General features: G+C 34.9%; 1 protein-coding gene across 1 annotated transcript; it reads left to right on the top strand.

Annotated features, from left to right (window-relative positions):
• Positions 1–9,265: 9,265 nt before the first annotated feature.
• On the top strand, positions 9,266–13,403 carry LOC113117303 (claudin-11-like). Its single transcript, XM_026285901.1, has 3 exons — positions 9,266–9,695; positions 10,141–10,305; positions 10,493–13,403. The coding sequence occupies exons 1-3, from the start codon at positions 9,470–9,472 to the stop codon at positions 10,747–10,749; spliced, it is 648 nt and encodes a 215-aa protein (XP_026141686.1). The 5' UTR covers positions 9,266–9,469; the 3' UTR covers positions 10,750–13,403.
• Positions 13,404–15,266: the final 1,863 nt, after the last annotated feature.

Below are 15,266 nucleotides of genomic sequence, written 5' to 3'. Positions count from 1 at the left end.
AAATGTAATTACAGAAATTAAATACAGATGTAATTACATGTAGTTTTTTTTAAATATAAGTAGAATGTAAAAACATGTATGTACACAATAAGTACATTGTACTAAATTATTAATTAAAATGTAAGTACATAGTAGTTAAGGCCACTTTATATAAAGTGGGTCCCACTGAAGAAAGTCAAATATATTAGTTTTATCAAAAATGCACTACTGTTCACAAATTTGGGTTGATAATTTTTTACAAATGTTTTTCAAAGAAGTCTTATATGCTCACCAAGACTACATTTGTTTGATCAAAAATACAGTAAAAACGGTAGTACTGTGAAATATAACTCTTTTATATTTTAATATATTTTAAAATGTTATTTATTCCTGTGTCGGCAAAGCTGATATTTTTTAATGGCCATTACTCCAGATTTCAGTGTCGTATGTTTCTACAGAAATCATTTTAATATATTGATTTGGTGTTTGAGTAATACAGTATTTCTTCTTCATAGCCCTTGTACCTTCTGGTCATTCAGTTTTCTACTTAAAAGAAATAAAGAGAAATGAGAAATGGTTCGATTTTTATTTTATTTTATAGTTTTAAGTAATAACCCCCCCCCCCCCCCCAAAAGATAAAAAGATTGATTTTTAATATTGCTCATGGGTAAAAAGAAATACATTATGCTTTAATATTTTGTCCCCATCTTCGGTCCCCCTGGGTTGAAATTGGGTCCTGGGGCACCTAGATTGGATTGGAAGGACACTTTTGGTCATATGAGTAAAATGTTACATTTATGTTGACAGTGTCAGTCTCTGCACCCCATTGATGAGTTCTGTCTCTTCATGGTCCATCTTTCAGTCGGTCTTCCACAGGGGGATCTGCAAATAATTTTTCCCCCCATTTCAGCTCCAACAGGTGAACATACTCGATGGACCCAACTAACTAAAGTGCTTGTTATTGGTTCGTGGTTATCCACTGTAAAAAAAAAAGAGTGAAGTTTCTTTTGTTTTCATGATATTCATGGGATGTCTTTTCAATGTGTGGCAAAGACACTGTAAAGACTTCTTTTGGATGTACCTTTGCTCGGTGGGATCAGTTACTGGAAGCCACGTCAGTATAGAGGACACTTTAAGTGTGTGTATAGAGACGCTAAAATGCCAGAAATTTAATTTAGCATTATATACTATTAATCATCAGTGTCAGAACCTTTAAAGAAGAAACAGCATTTTCTGTATTTAATTTCTAGATAAAAAAAAAATAAAAAAAAAACAATGTACAAAAAGTACATGGACCAACGGACCAAACAAATTAAAATCATTTTAAGATTCGAAATTAAAAAAAAAAAGTACAGGAATGTACTTCTTTTTTTTTTTTAAGAAGGAATGACAGAACGTTAAACTTTAAGTAAAGTATTCTTGTATTTAAAGACTGTACTGTAGAGGTACAATACTGTGAGTCAAGAAGGACAGTAGAGGAAATTTGTTGGAACAGAATTCACGCGCAGTATCAAGTGCATAGGTTACAAGCATGCACACACTTCCAAAGATAAGCATCTTAAAGTACATGAATAGATTTTCAACGTTCCCTTTGATGTCACTGTATCTTTGGGGTAAACATGGTTTGCATGCCTCAGCAGGATTGTTTCAGTAAGGATTCTTAACATGCAGCAGATTTTTTCCAAGCATCTTATTTGTTATGCTTGATATTGCCCACACCACAGTCTCCCAATCCTTTGGTGATTAGGCAGTTGATATCGGCTGCTCAACGACTTTCTGCATTTGTTTGGGACCTTAGCGGTGCCGATTTATGCTTCTGACAGAGGTGAGGGATGGATGAAGAGATCTACAATAGCAATTCTTCAGCAGAGTGCTGCAACAAGGGATTGCACTGCCAAGGACGGTCAAATGCTCAATAACAATACCAAGGCCTTGATTTATAATGTCAAACTTACAATGTAAATCCAGAGGCTTGGTAACCTTTTTAATGGGTTTGGCTCATTAATGTCTTTATAAAGATGATTCACTTCATAGAAAATGAATCTCAGGAGATAAATAGAAATACTTTACAGTCCCAGAGGAGAAATTCATTGAAACTTTTTCGAGCAAGGTTAATTCCATCCTACAATGTACTTAAGCAATCAATACACATAGCAACCCTACTAACATTTATGACAAAATCTTACTGACCAAAAAATATTGAGAAATATAAATACTGACACAATTATGTTCTGTATAAGTCTGTTTATTTGTCATTGTGTCTTATTTTCCCTTTGCTCATTAGTTGCTGTTTTCTGATTAGCGAGAACCTGTTTCAGTTCCTATTACGGTAATTATATAGTCTGTGTATTTAAGCCCAGTTTCTTCTGTCCATGGTTCGGTCTCTTTTATGGTAATGTGTTGTTTTATTTCCCGTGTTTATTAAAACTCCTTGTGAACCTTCTTCTTTGTGTGCTTTATTTGGATTGTATTACAACACAAATGTTACAAACATATGACACAAAAGGATATATATATATATATATATATATATATATATATATATATATATATATATATATATATATATATATATATATATATATATATATATATATATATATATATATACACACACACACACACACACACACATACTATATGTTTGCTGCTCAATAAACATTTCTAATCATTATCAATGATAAAAAAGAACAGCATTTATTCAAAATATGATTTTGTAACAAAGTCAATTTTGATCAATTTAATGTATCCTGGATAAATTAATGTTTATACATAGTATTTTTAATACCTTAATACTTTTTTAAATGGTTATATTAATTCTCATTAAATTAAAACTCATTCCTGTAGTCTCACTAAAACTGACACAGAAAACAAATATTTCTAATTTGTTTTATATTTCCAGAATGTGTATATTGACCCAAGTTTGAATATTATGTTTTTCACAATGTATAGTTATCTCAGTACATTCTTAATAAACTCTAGGAGTTAGAAGATAGAATATTCTATTTCAAAGTGCATTCTGAATAGATTTTCATTTCAAGAACATTGTGTCCTTTTGTGTACTTATTACAGTATACAGTACATTTGCATTACAAGTGAAACAATTGTTATCAGTAGAGAAAAATACACATGTTGTGGAGTTTTCAGGCAACACAAGTTAATTAATAATACAGAACAGCAGCGGAAGGAGGCAGACAGAGTAATTTGAGTTTAATCCCTAATGTGAGGAAATGACATTCAAGAGTTATTCTTACCTCAGTATTTCCATCCGCCTTCAACAGGAAGCTCAGAACTTACTGATATCAAGTTTTTCTTTTCTAGATGGCTGGCGTTATAATGAGCATATATTGATAGATCCCATTTAAACAGTAATATTACTAAAATAATAAATCTGTTAACAACCCTTCGGTTACAGGAACCAAGAGGAACTCTTTAAGAGCAACACAGATGTCAGAGCGGTTTGATATTCTTGAGGAAAGATGTAACTTTTTTTTTTTCTTTGATCCGAGAATAACTTTATGTGTTGACAAGCGGGTAATGGTTTTAGGTTTGACTATGACAAAATTAAATCACATCATGCTTTCATATTGTGCCAGAGGCTTTGGTTTTTGCCTTTTTACCAAAGCAAGGATTACTGTCTCAGTTGTTGACAGTAAAATATTTCAACCAGACTTACTGTATTGTCAACTATGGATATAAACCTGATACTAGGAAGCTATCGCTAAGAACCTGATGCTATTGTTTTGCGCCTGTCAGAGTGAACAGAGAACTCAACCTGCGCTGTAAATGCCTATAGGATCTTCTCAGATTACTGTGTCACAGCAAAAGATGAGAGAACAATGAATTGCAAATAAAAGATTTTCCTATAAATAAAAAAAAGATGTGCCAATTTGCTTATCCACTCCCTGCTGGCAGAGATGTATAAACAGACATGTGGATGTTAAGCAGAAGAGGATATAGGCCTGGGAATAACTGTGTAGTTATCCATGGCATATCCACAGCGGTTTGTTGTCTCGTGCGCTGAGTGGAACAAATCACTGTGTAATATTATGCAGTGGAGGATGGCAGCGGTAAATCTGAGGCTTTGAGAGAATGATGATCACACAAATGAGTGCACACAGACTCAACAGAGGAGCTGCGTCCTGGGGTTCTGTCTCTAAACGCCCACTGTGCCCCCCATTAGCAATGAATTATAGTCAGTGTTCATTAGGGTACAGATACCTCTCTGTGGGTTGGTGGGAGCCAGTAGTCTTGCACACTGATCATGATGTGTTTGGGAAATGCTACCTCCAGCCCTCTGCGAGCTGTAAATGTGACTCTGGTAAAAATCAATTGTCTGAATTATTTCTTACTAATCCTGAGCAGGTTTCCAAGTAAAGGAAACAAGAAGATGATCTAGTTATTGTGTGCCTGATGAAGACCTGACTGGTCGACCTGACTTGCACTGTTTGGTATAAACATTTTTGGAGCTGTAATATTATTTATTAATTTGTTTATTATTAGTTTCAATGTCTAACATTTTTACCCCTTTGTCTACAAACAACTGTACAAGTCCTACAAGCTACTTAACCTAACTTGTTTACCTAGCGATACACAAATATGAATACACTGTGTTTACAGATCACAGCCATTTATTCATATCTCTGCACAGCTCTCAACTCTTAAATAAAGACAAACTATTAGTAGTAGTAGTAGTAGTAGTAGTATTTTACTTAAATACAGTCATTTAAATACGCTTGGAATGTAGTGAAGTAAAAGTTTCCCAAAATTAAAATATTGTAAATAATGTATTTTTCGGACTATAAGTCGCACCTAAATAGAAGTCGCATCAGTCCAAAAATACATCATGATGAGGAAAAAAACATATAGAAGTCTCACTGGACTATAAATCGCATTTATTTAGACCCAAGAACCAAGAGAAAACATTACCGTCTAAAACCGCGAGAGGGCGCTCTACGCTCCTCAGGGAGAGGCTACAGGAGCACTGAGCAGCATAGAGCGCCCTCTGGCGGGTGTAGACTGTAATGTTTTCTCTTGGTTCATTTCTCTTCGTTCATGTCAAATTAATTTTGATAAGTCGCACCTGACTATAAGTCGCAGGACCAGCCAAACTATGAAAAAAAGTGCAACTTATAGTCCGGAAACTCCAGTACAGATAAGTTGTAAAAAAAAAAAAATATGTCCATCACTATTGCTTATCCTTTAAAATATATATAGCAAACTCACATTTTGTGTAAAAGAGTCAGATAACCTGCAGCTAAAGGGAAGAGAGGTCAGACGGGATAAGCAAATGCTAGTGTCCCATCACGAGAGAATATATTTGAATATAATGAGAGACAGTGCATGAAATTAGACATTTATTTATAGGAGGACTCCTAGTGTCTAAATGTCATTTCATTTGAATATAGCCTAAACTAATGTGCTCTACCCATAATATAAGATGAACTGCAGTAGTGTAAAATAGATCGAAGTTATGTGCGATGCTGATTGTTTAATAAATCTCCTCAATGACTTGTTATGCTGCTTTTGATATTGACACTTTAAAGCAGACATTTCCTAGTGCACTCAAAATCAGGCTTAGATACTGCTGATGAAGATGGTGAAGTCTATCATTGAACACTGCATCAGCGGTAAAATCCACATCAGTGTCAAGTCAATAACAGCAGTTTTGATGGTCCCAAAATCAATCACTGCAGTGCCAGTGAAGACTGGTGTCTGTATCTGCCTGAGGAATATTCACAAACTGTTACTGATGTCTCTCATCTGCTCACGACAGTGCTGCACATATATAAGGATTGATATGAATGATGTAATTCAGTGATAGAGATAAAAGGCTCAATGATTCGATCACATGTCTCCTCCTCAGGTGATATAAAGATGTTCAGGTCCACCCAGCAAGGTGCTTACACGGCACAACTCAGTTATGCAATACATTTTGATCATCTTGCACTGTCAGACCAATGTCAGGGCATATACCATTAGCTTAATTTTCATATTCCATTGCTGCCATGTTCCTGAAGCAAATGATGAATTGCCTGAGATCTTACTGAGGTGATTTCTATACACCCCCTTGAGGATCAACTGAATGACAGATATAGAGGAACAAGGGTGTTTCTGACAGCTTATTACATTTACAAGCAGGGGTCTAATAAGGTAAACAATAGAAGACCTGCATATTCAGTGTACAGCCATGAATGTAGGGAACACCAGATGTTATCCACTTAACTCATTCCTGATTAGATTTTTGAGCTTGTTTTGGAATCTTGAGACACTGATATGCTAGGGGATAAATGTAAATAGTTTGTCTTTTTTTATCCTATTGCTTATTTTACAGTATATTTGCTTGGTCAGTGTGGTTTTGGGCTTTGATTCTTTTGCTGTTGTAGACTTTTATGACCTTTGACATAACTGAAATAATTTGGAACTGTAATGCAGTCAAGACCTATGGAAATGCCTTAATGTTTCAACCAATCAGAATCAAGCACTCAGCCCTGTAATATATACACTGTATATATAGTTATATAAGTTATTTAGTTAACTTTTCATTCATAATTAACTAGCCAACCTAGTAAATTTCAATCAGATGAACAGAAATAAAGGATAGTTGTTTCCAGGTATTATCCTTGATGTTTGAAGTCAAACGAGTCCCCCTAGTGGATGAACGAAGGAGTCTCATTTCTCACTTTTATACAGATATATAATTTGATGTTGGATTTTTTTATGTGGACTTTGTAATTGATTAGCAATTCGTGTAACATATAAAGAAGAAGCCAAAGGAGAATGTACTGCACGTCAACAAATGTCACATATGAAAGATGCATATGCAGATGCATCCAAGTCAGCTCTTTCTGTTCTTTTTTTTTGTAGTAGTCTTGGAAAACAGGTCTTACCAAGTCATCTGGATAACTTGCCCTCAAACATCTCAAAAAGCTGCATTCAGGTATACAGCACTTCAAGGATAAATCCCCCCTATTTTTTTGACCATCTATACCAGATCACAGAGAAAACTCATCCAATTCCCAATTGAATGCTGATATCTCTAGATCCAATTCCCTCCTGTTTTTTCATCTGCAATCTCAGACATGATCGCTGCATGACTCTCTGATATATCAGCCTGTGTGATTAACTGAAGACTCAGCTCTGATTCCCTCTAGCAAGGATGTCCTCTATAGCATTCAGAGGTCATACAGTCAATGCATACATGCAACAACCTTTGTTTAATTATAGTAGCATCGATGGTTTTGCATGTACAATTTTACCATTACCTTTTTTTTTTTTTTGGACAGCCTATCATTTGTGTTACCCCACAAATACCATGGTTAAACTATGGTTAGTGTAATTTGTGATTACCATGCAGGTTTAACTATTGTAGCCATGTTTATTATTATTTTATTCTCTACACTGTAAAAAATGTCGAGTATGATGTACTTGAAAAAAGCTTGCTAAGTTTTTTTCACTCAGAAAATTTTAGTAAATTTACAAACATTTGCTAAGTAAAAGCCTACACATAATTATTAGTAGGTTTAATTAGACATTTTTTAAGTTAAGTTTACTTGAAAATTCCCAGTTAATTTTGTTGACTCTTTGTTTGTAAATTTTACATTGTGTAGCCTAATGCTTATAACTGAAAAATGTACAAATGTATTTTTCTTTGGCAAATTTTGCACTCATATATTTTAAGTTAAACTTACCCGTTGAATTTAATAAAATCTGTAAGTTCATGCAGTTTACTTTAACAAGGTAACACCGTCCTATTAAAGCATTTGGTTCAAATGAATAGCCCAATTAACTCAGAGACCTCAATACTTGGTACACCACACACAATGACGGTGACAATCAGTGAATAGTGTTTGAGTATCAATGGGTCATTTTGAATAGAAAATAAACTCCAGGTGTCACAAAACAGTATGTTACTAAAACAAACAACAACTAACAACTAAAATAAACAACTAACAACAAAAACAACCATAAAACAGTGTACATTTTTAATTATTCATGCCCCATTGCTTGATGGGAAATATGGGATCATAACTTTGGTATTTACTTAAAGAATCCTTGTAAACATAACAAACAGTTCCAAGTAAAATATACTTATGAGTTTTAACTTTCATTTCTACCTAGGCAGTTCCATTTGAATTTACTTCTGTATTTAAGTAAAATAAATAAAAATGAAACCTCAAGTAGCTTATTGAATTAAACGTCACATTTTGAAGTAAAAAGAAAAAATAGTATTTGTTTGTAAAATTTACTTAACTGATGCTATCTTTATTTACAAGTTCAAAAAATATTTTTTTACAGTGTAGTTTCAGACAATACTATTTTTAATTGATATTTTTTCAATTATATTATAACCAGAGACAATGATATTTTGTTAAAAACATCTTAATGATTCATTTGTTTCTTACAAACACGCAGCTTTTATCTTTACAAGATGTTAATTCATGGACTGGAGCTGAGTGGATTACTTGTGATGTTTTTTTCAGCCGTTTAAACTCTCATTCTGACGGCACCAATTCACTGCAGAGGATCCATCAGTGATCCATTAGAGTTGCAATGATACATTTCTGCAAACCTTTTTGGGTGAACTATTCCTTTAAGTCACTAACATTAATTACCAAGTTCAAACTTAAAGCCTCTTTGATCTTTTAAATTTTAATAATTCAATATAGCCTACATTTTAGATACTCATCCACCTTTCAAAGTAGCTACTGTATATTTTAGATGCATAACCTATTGTAAAGTGTACCAGAAAAACAGTAAAAACAAAAGGAAAAGAGCATAACTTTTATGAGATATATTTAATATTGGATAAAAATTGATTATGACTTTAAATATAATATAATATAACATCGGATAAGATTTTCTCAAGTATTAGTTAATGCGATTTTTGCAATTTATCACTGTCACTCTGGATAGAGAAGGTCTGCTAAAACATTTTGGATTTGTTCTCAAATAAATAAATGTTCCGCACATCTGAGAAATCAGCCGCCAGAGGGCAACATACATCACAAATCCAGCAATGCCATGAAGGCTTAGGTGCACTGTTACCAAATCCACTTGAGCAAATATAACTCTAGTTGCAGTTCTTGATGTATTGAGGAATAATTTGTAAAGAGTTATTCGTCAGTTTTATAAATTCGATACTCGTCCCATAGTATAACATCACAGACTATGAACATGCAAAGAGAATTGAGGAGAGTGAAAAACATGAGATAAGTAGTAACGTTGGGAAGTGTGTGATTGGCTGACAGTTCTTTTGTCTGTGTAGTTCCACTATAAAAGCTCCTCTAACGGTACTCTCTTGTTGTACTAGCTTGGAATACTGCGCGACATAAGGATCTACAAAACCATCTTTATTTTTACGCAATGGATTAACATATCTGGATATTACCATCTATAAATTCCGCCAAGTAGCCTGCATTATCTGATTATCTACTTCAAAGAGAACTTTTTCAACTTATTGGACACATTTTTGCGCACATTGTACACCATGGCAAATACTTGTTTGCAGTTCACGGGTTTTGCAATGAGCTTTCTTGGTTGGATCGGCCTCATCATCGCCACTGCCACTAATGAATGGGTAGTCACTTGTAAATACAACATGAACACCTGTAAGAAGATGGATGAACTGGAGGCCAAAGGTTTATGGGCAGACTGTGTGATCTCAACTGCGCTGTATCACTGCATCACACTCACGCAGATTCTCGAGCTACCAGGTACGTGTGAAATAGCTAATAGTTTTTATTTCACATAATAAAATAAAAGTATAAAATATTTTTTTTTTTTTTGGAATGAAGATGAAAACCGTTACTAAAATAATGCATTTTCATTATTTAATACATAAGCATAAAGATAAAATGACATACGAGAGTTTATTTAATCAAATATAAATATGAAATAAAATTTGAACATGCCAATACATATAAAATGTATTTTTAAATAATTCATATAGTATGTTATATAAAACAATAAAGCATTTTTACAAAGTACATAAGCATTGTTTTATATATGCAAAATAACTTTTTTTTTTACCATTATTTGTGTGTGTATATATAGGCTATATATACTATCACTTATCTAAATAGTTTAATCTGTTGAACTGAATTGTATTATTACTATATAATAAAAACGAGAGTAAAATGACTCTATTCTTTGTTGAAGCGTACATCCAGACGTCTCGAGCGCTAATGGTCACAGCATCGATCCTCGGATTGCCTGCTGTCGTGCTCGTGCTCATGTCCATGTCCTGTATTAACCTCGGAAGTGAACCAGAAAGCGCTAAGAACAAGCGATCAGTGCTCGGAGGAACCATAATACTGCTGACTGGTAAGCCTGTATTTATATTTGTTAAGCTCATATTACATTTAGAAAAATGACACTAACATGTCCTTATGCCACCTGGTATTCTGTAAACTGAAGATGAATATATCTCTCTCACTTACATTAAGGGTATGATGCAACATATAACAAAAAAGGCTATAATTTAATGTTAAGCGTGTCTTTTCCTTCTCAGCTTCTTGCGGCATCATCTCCACAGTGTGGTTTCCCATCGGGGCCCATCACGAGAGGGGCTTGATGTCCTTTGGCTTCTCCCTGTATTCGGGTTGGGTGGGCACTGCACTTTGTTTGCTGGGAGGCTGTATGATCACCTGCTGTTCAGGGGACACCCCTGCTACATACACTGACAACAATCGGTTCTACTACTCCAAACAGGGCCCCGTTCATTCTGGCCCCGCCTCCACTAACCACGCCAAAAGTGCTCATGTGTGAGCTTCGGGATTACTGCTCAGATCTGATTTCTACTCTATTTTTACTCTCTCTTTCTCTCTTTCTTTCCACTTGTTTCAACAATGTTTCTATCTACAGTGGTGACTCTTTGGATAGTTATCTAGCAGCTGAACTCTGACCTTTTGACACGGCAGCGGGGTTTGTCACCCAGATGTTACATATACTGTAGGACAGTCGCTGGTGACCTCCGATGAAGGATTCAGTGTTTAAAAGGGCTTCTACTGATTCTTCTCAGTACAATGTGCCATTTCAAGGCCTATTTTTGTAGTGAGAAATGAATTTGTGCATTTTTATATGAATACTAACAGTATTGCCATTGTTGTTTTTATTCTAAATCTTTCAGTTAATTTCAGTCTGTTTGTGCAGCTGTATTTTCATTTTGTTTAATTTCAGTCCATTTCATAGCCACCCAAACAAAACTACACAGTAATTACTTAGTAATATTATTTATTGTAATACTTTATATGAAGTTTTTTTTGTTTTGTTATGTTTGTTGTAATAAACAATGTTGTCCATGTGAAATAGTTTTTATATTATAGGCAATATGTCATTTTTTTATATAAAAAACCCTCTGTCCTCTCTGCAAACTGAAGTGAACTTCTCTCAGCAGGACTGTATACTGATGAGAACGTGGTGTTTGCTGTCAGATGGCCAGGCAGGTGTAGTGCATCATCATTAAACCTCTTAATCATTCTCACTTAAAGCACTTGAGACACACATACAATTTAGGCATCTGAGACATCTATGTGTATCGATTTCTTTTACTCCAGTGAGAAATTTGTCCCATTACGACCAATGGGAATCTCAATGGCTGGCAGACAGCACTGATTAAGGTTAACGGTCACATTCAGCCATAAAGGCAGATTTATGCTCCGGGTGCGACGAGGCTCCGTCTTTGTTCTCTAGCCGGGATCCATGCGCTGAATGCTTCTTGTTTCACATGGAGTTTCAGTGGACATAGAGTCAAAAATAGCTGAATACTGAGGATATAAACAACATGTGAATGTTTCTGTACATCGTGTGAAAAAGAAAACATTAATTTTAACCCCTACAGTATGATTTATCCTGTGTAGCGTGATGTTTAGATCTCATTGTGCAATGATATTGCTTTTTTGTAGATCTTATACCTTCAGTCTTTGGTTAGAGGTAGTTTGGGGTGAAGTAAATTCGATGAACAATTGCATTGGAATCTACAGTATTTTTCTTTTCCAGATATGGCTGCAAATAACAGCATACAAGCAGGAGAGATAGTCAAAGCTGAGGTTGACCTGAACTAGAAGGAATCAGGAAGATGAAAAGTTTTTGTTAATACAGCCTTCATTCCTGTATGTTCATAGCTTGTAGCACTTTTCTTTAAAGGGTCATGAAACACAAACACACATTGTTGAGATGTTAACAAATATTGTATGTTGGAGATAATACCTGTATAAAGGATATTTTTTCTGAAGGGTAAACTTGATCGTTTAGGAATTTTTGGTCCATTTTAGTTTTCTGGTGTCATGAACAAATTAGTCCATTGGCATGAAAAGTCATTTTAATGTAAGCTTACATGTCTTAATTATTATTTTAATTATGTTAATATGACTCTAATTACATTAAAAAAAAATTGAGTTTAAAAAACATATAGTTATTCCTCGTTCTTTAACTGCTCAGCATACTAGATTAGCATACCACTAGCCTGTTAGCTTGCTAGCTTATTAAATCTATCATCTTTAATCGTTTAAGATCATGCAAATAATTAAATGCAAAACAATACAATTTTATATGTTTCATAGATTTAATTTAAAATATATTTAATAAAATCACCTGCTTTACCATACAACAGGCTAGTGCTAATGTGCTAACTGATAACATGTGAGGTACAATTACAAAAGACTGTTTCCAAGTGTGAAACCAGGGGGAACCCCGACTATTCATGGCACCAATATTTGAAATCAATATTGAGTCAGAATCAACAGGATGTAACATTATTGTTAACTAAAGTATGTCAAGTGTCTCTTTAACACACTTCTAACAAACTTTCTAAATTTATGAGAACTAATTCATGGTGGGTTTCATGACCCTTTAATGTTCTTTGCATAATTTGAGAAAGGATATATCTGCATTTGTACAAACATGAGACAACTCCAATAGTCAAAGTGCTGCAGGGGTCAATTTCTTACAAGATAATAATCATATTCTAATTTGGAAATACAGCAACAGTGACTTACTAATTTTAGCTCGACTGAGTTTCCCTTGGAAAACTGATAGTACTGAGCTTAAAATTTTCCAAATTATGTACTGATACATAATACTGATTAAAATCTCACAGTATGAGACTAACCTGGAGCTGACCAGAAAAATATGCAGTTCCCAGAATGTTCTGAAAACACCAAAAGGTTCTTACAGGAAATGACTGATACTTTGAGCAGTGAGACAATATTACCTTTTGCATAAGGATTTTTGATAAGGATCTTCAACGCAAGTATTAGGATATATTAGTATAAAAGCAACTAATATGTTTGCATAAGCATAAAGGTGCATATTTACATGATTTAACCATCTACCCCACACTATCAAAGCATTTAACATCTTCCTCAAATCCAGGATTAGCACCAGGATATTTTGCATCAGAAAAAGGGGAGCCCCCCCCCCCCCCCCCCCCAAACAAATGACGTACACTATAAGGACATCACATTTAAATCTGATTCAGGCTGATGACAGATGACACAAATGACGTCCTATGAGTGCCTCATAGGAATAACACTTATGAAGACCATCCCACAAAAGGAGTGTGCTTCAGGTTGTGTCGATGTCTGCGCCATACAGACAGACGGGTCTGAACTGTATGAATTGACCTTAACAACATGCTTTGAGATCTCCAAACCATATTGTACTACATCGACCACCATTGCAGCAATGATAATGGAACAGTACATCTCGATCTGTTCATCTCATTCCTCTGCATAGCCAGCGGCGCCCCTCCCAGTATGACCATGTCTGTTTTGTGCTCAGGTACGACCCTCGGATCGCTGTTATTCTAGGCTCAGCGCTTCACCCCACGGGAAACAGAGCAGGCCTGCACCGCTTACACATGCCACCCATGTGAGGATATTTATTACCTCTGATTTCAGGTTGTGTGAGACCGCCTCAAAGCGAAAGGAAAACCAAGAGTCTCACTGATCTGATCTGCAATAAATGACTTTCATTGTTGCATGAAGCAATATTAACATATCATTACACAGTGCAACGGGAGAGCAAAACCACAAGTAGAAGGAACAATAAATAGATTCTTTAAAAAAAAGAAAAGAAATCATTGAAACCAGAATACATCCACTTCATACCAAAATATACAGCAGAAACAAAGATCAGATTTGCAAGGGAAGCCAATCTCCACATTTCCTGGACAAATACCGAACAAACTATGATAGCAGTAAAGATAGTTCACAAAGAACAAACACTGTACCTTTTCTCAGAGACAAATAACAAATAGTAGCTGACTTTAAAAGCAATAGTGGAAACCATAAGAATTTTTTTTTTTACAGACAGATTTTAATAAAATATTTATGTACGTAGATTAAAATTTTACTTAATAATTCACCCACAAAAAGAAAATTGTCATTATTTACTCACCCTCATTTCACTCAAAACCTCTGTGACTTTTGCTGAGCACAAAATAACTGTTTTTGCCCATACAATGAAAGTCAATGGGGTCCAAAACATCATCAATGGACCCCATTTAATTCAATTGTATGGACAAAAATAAATAAATAAAAAAGATTGAAAGTTATATGAGGTTGAGTATATATATGACAGTAAATGTATTTTTGGGGTGAAGTATCCCTTTAAAACCTTGCCTTCTTTGAGCCTATTCTTACGTGCTAACCTTTATTTAAATCAAAACTACTAAATCAAAACCCAAATATCTCTAGTTATGTTTTTAGAAAGAAGTCATTAAAAATACATGCTTTCACCACTATTCTTTAGAAGTTCTTCTGCACCCACAAAACACCACCGGTGGTGACTAGGCTACCCTAACAGAGAACCTGAAGGTATGAAATGCCTTTAAAAAAATACTTCTCTTCGACATCTCACATCTCCACACTGTTATATGGTGTTCTGCTCTACAGAAGTAAAATGGTGTCTTTTGTCGGATATAGTAAACAAAGGTTGCAGACTTTGGCTTGCTTTGTAAACAGAGGCCACTCAGGAATAGGAGGGTTTGGGGGTGTACGGTCGGCAGTCTGCTACCCTCGTCTCTCAGAATGCTACATTTGAGATTTACATCAAGTCTTTCATCGGTCACCACACATGCAGATACTCACAGTTTTACTCTGGGCCCATTTGTTGTGAACATGCTATACATTCAGCAGAATGGCACAGTGACAAAGAATCACATCATAGACCAGATGCATGGAACAAAACCAACCCAGGCCCCAAAATGAAGCTCTATGCACTGTGAGAACTAATGGGACTCAAAGGACACAGCCAGCAAATCATTTATGGCAACTCAATCTTTT

Source organism: Carassius auratus, chromosome 2 (genome assembly GCF_003368295.1).
Source record: "Carassius auratus strain Wakin chromosome 2, ASM336829v1, whole genome shotgun sequence".
Taxonomy (NCBI): Eukaryota; Metazoa; Chordata; class Actinopteri; order Cypriniformes; family Cyprinidae; genus Carassius; species Carassius auratus.
Note: the sequence above shows the minus strand (reverse complement) of the source record. Positions and strands in the feature narration are given on the sequence as shown.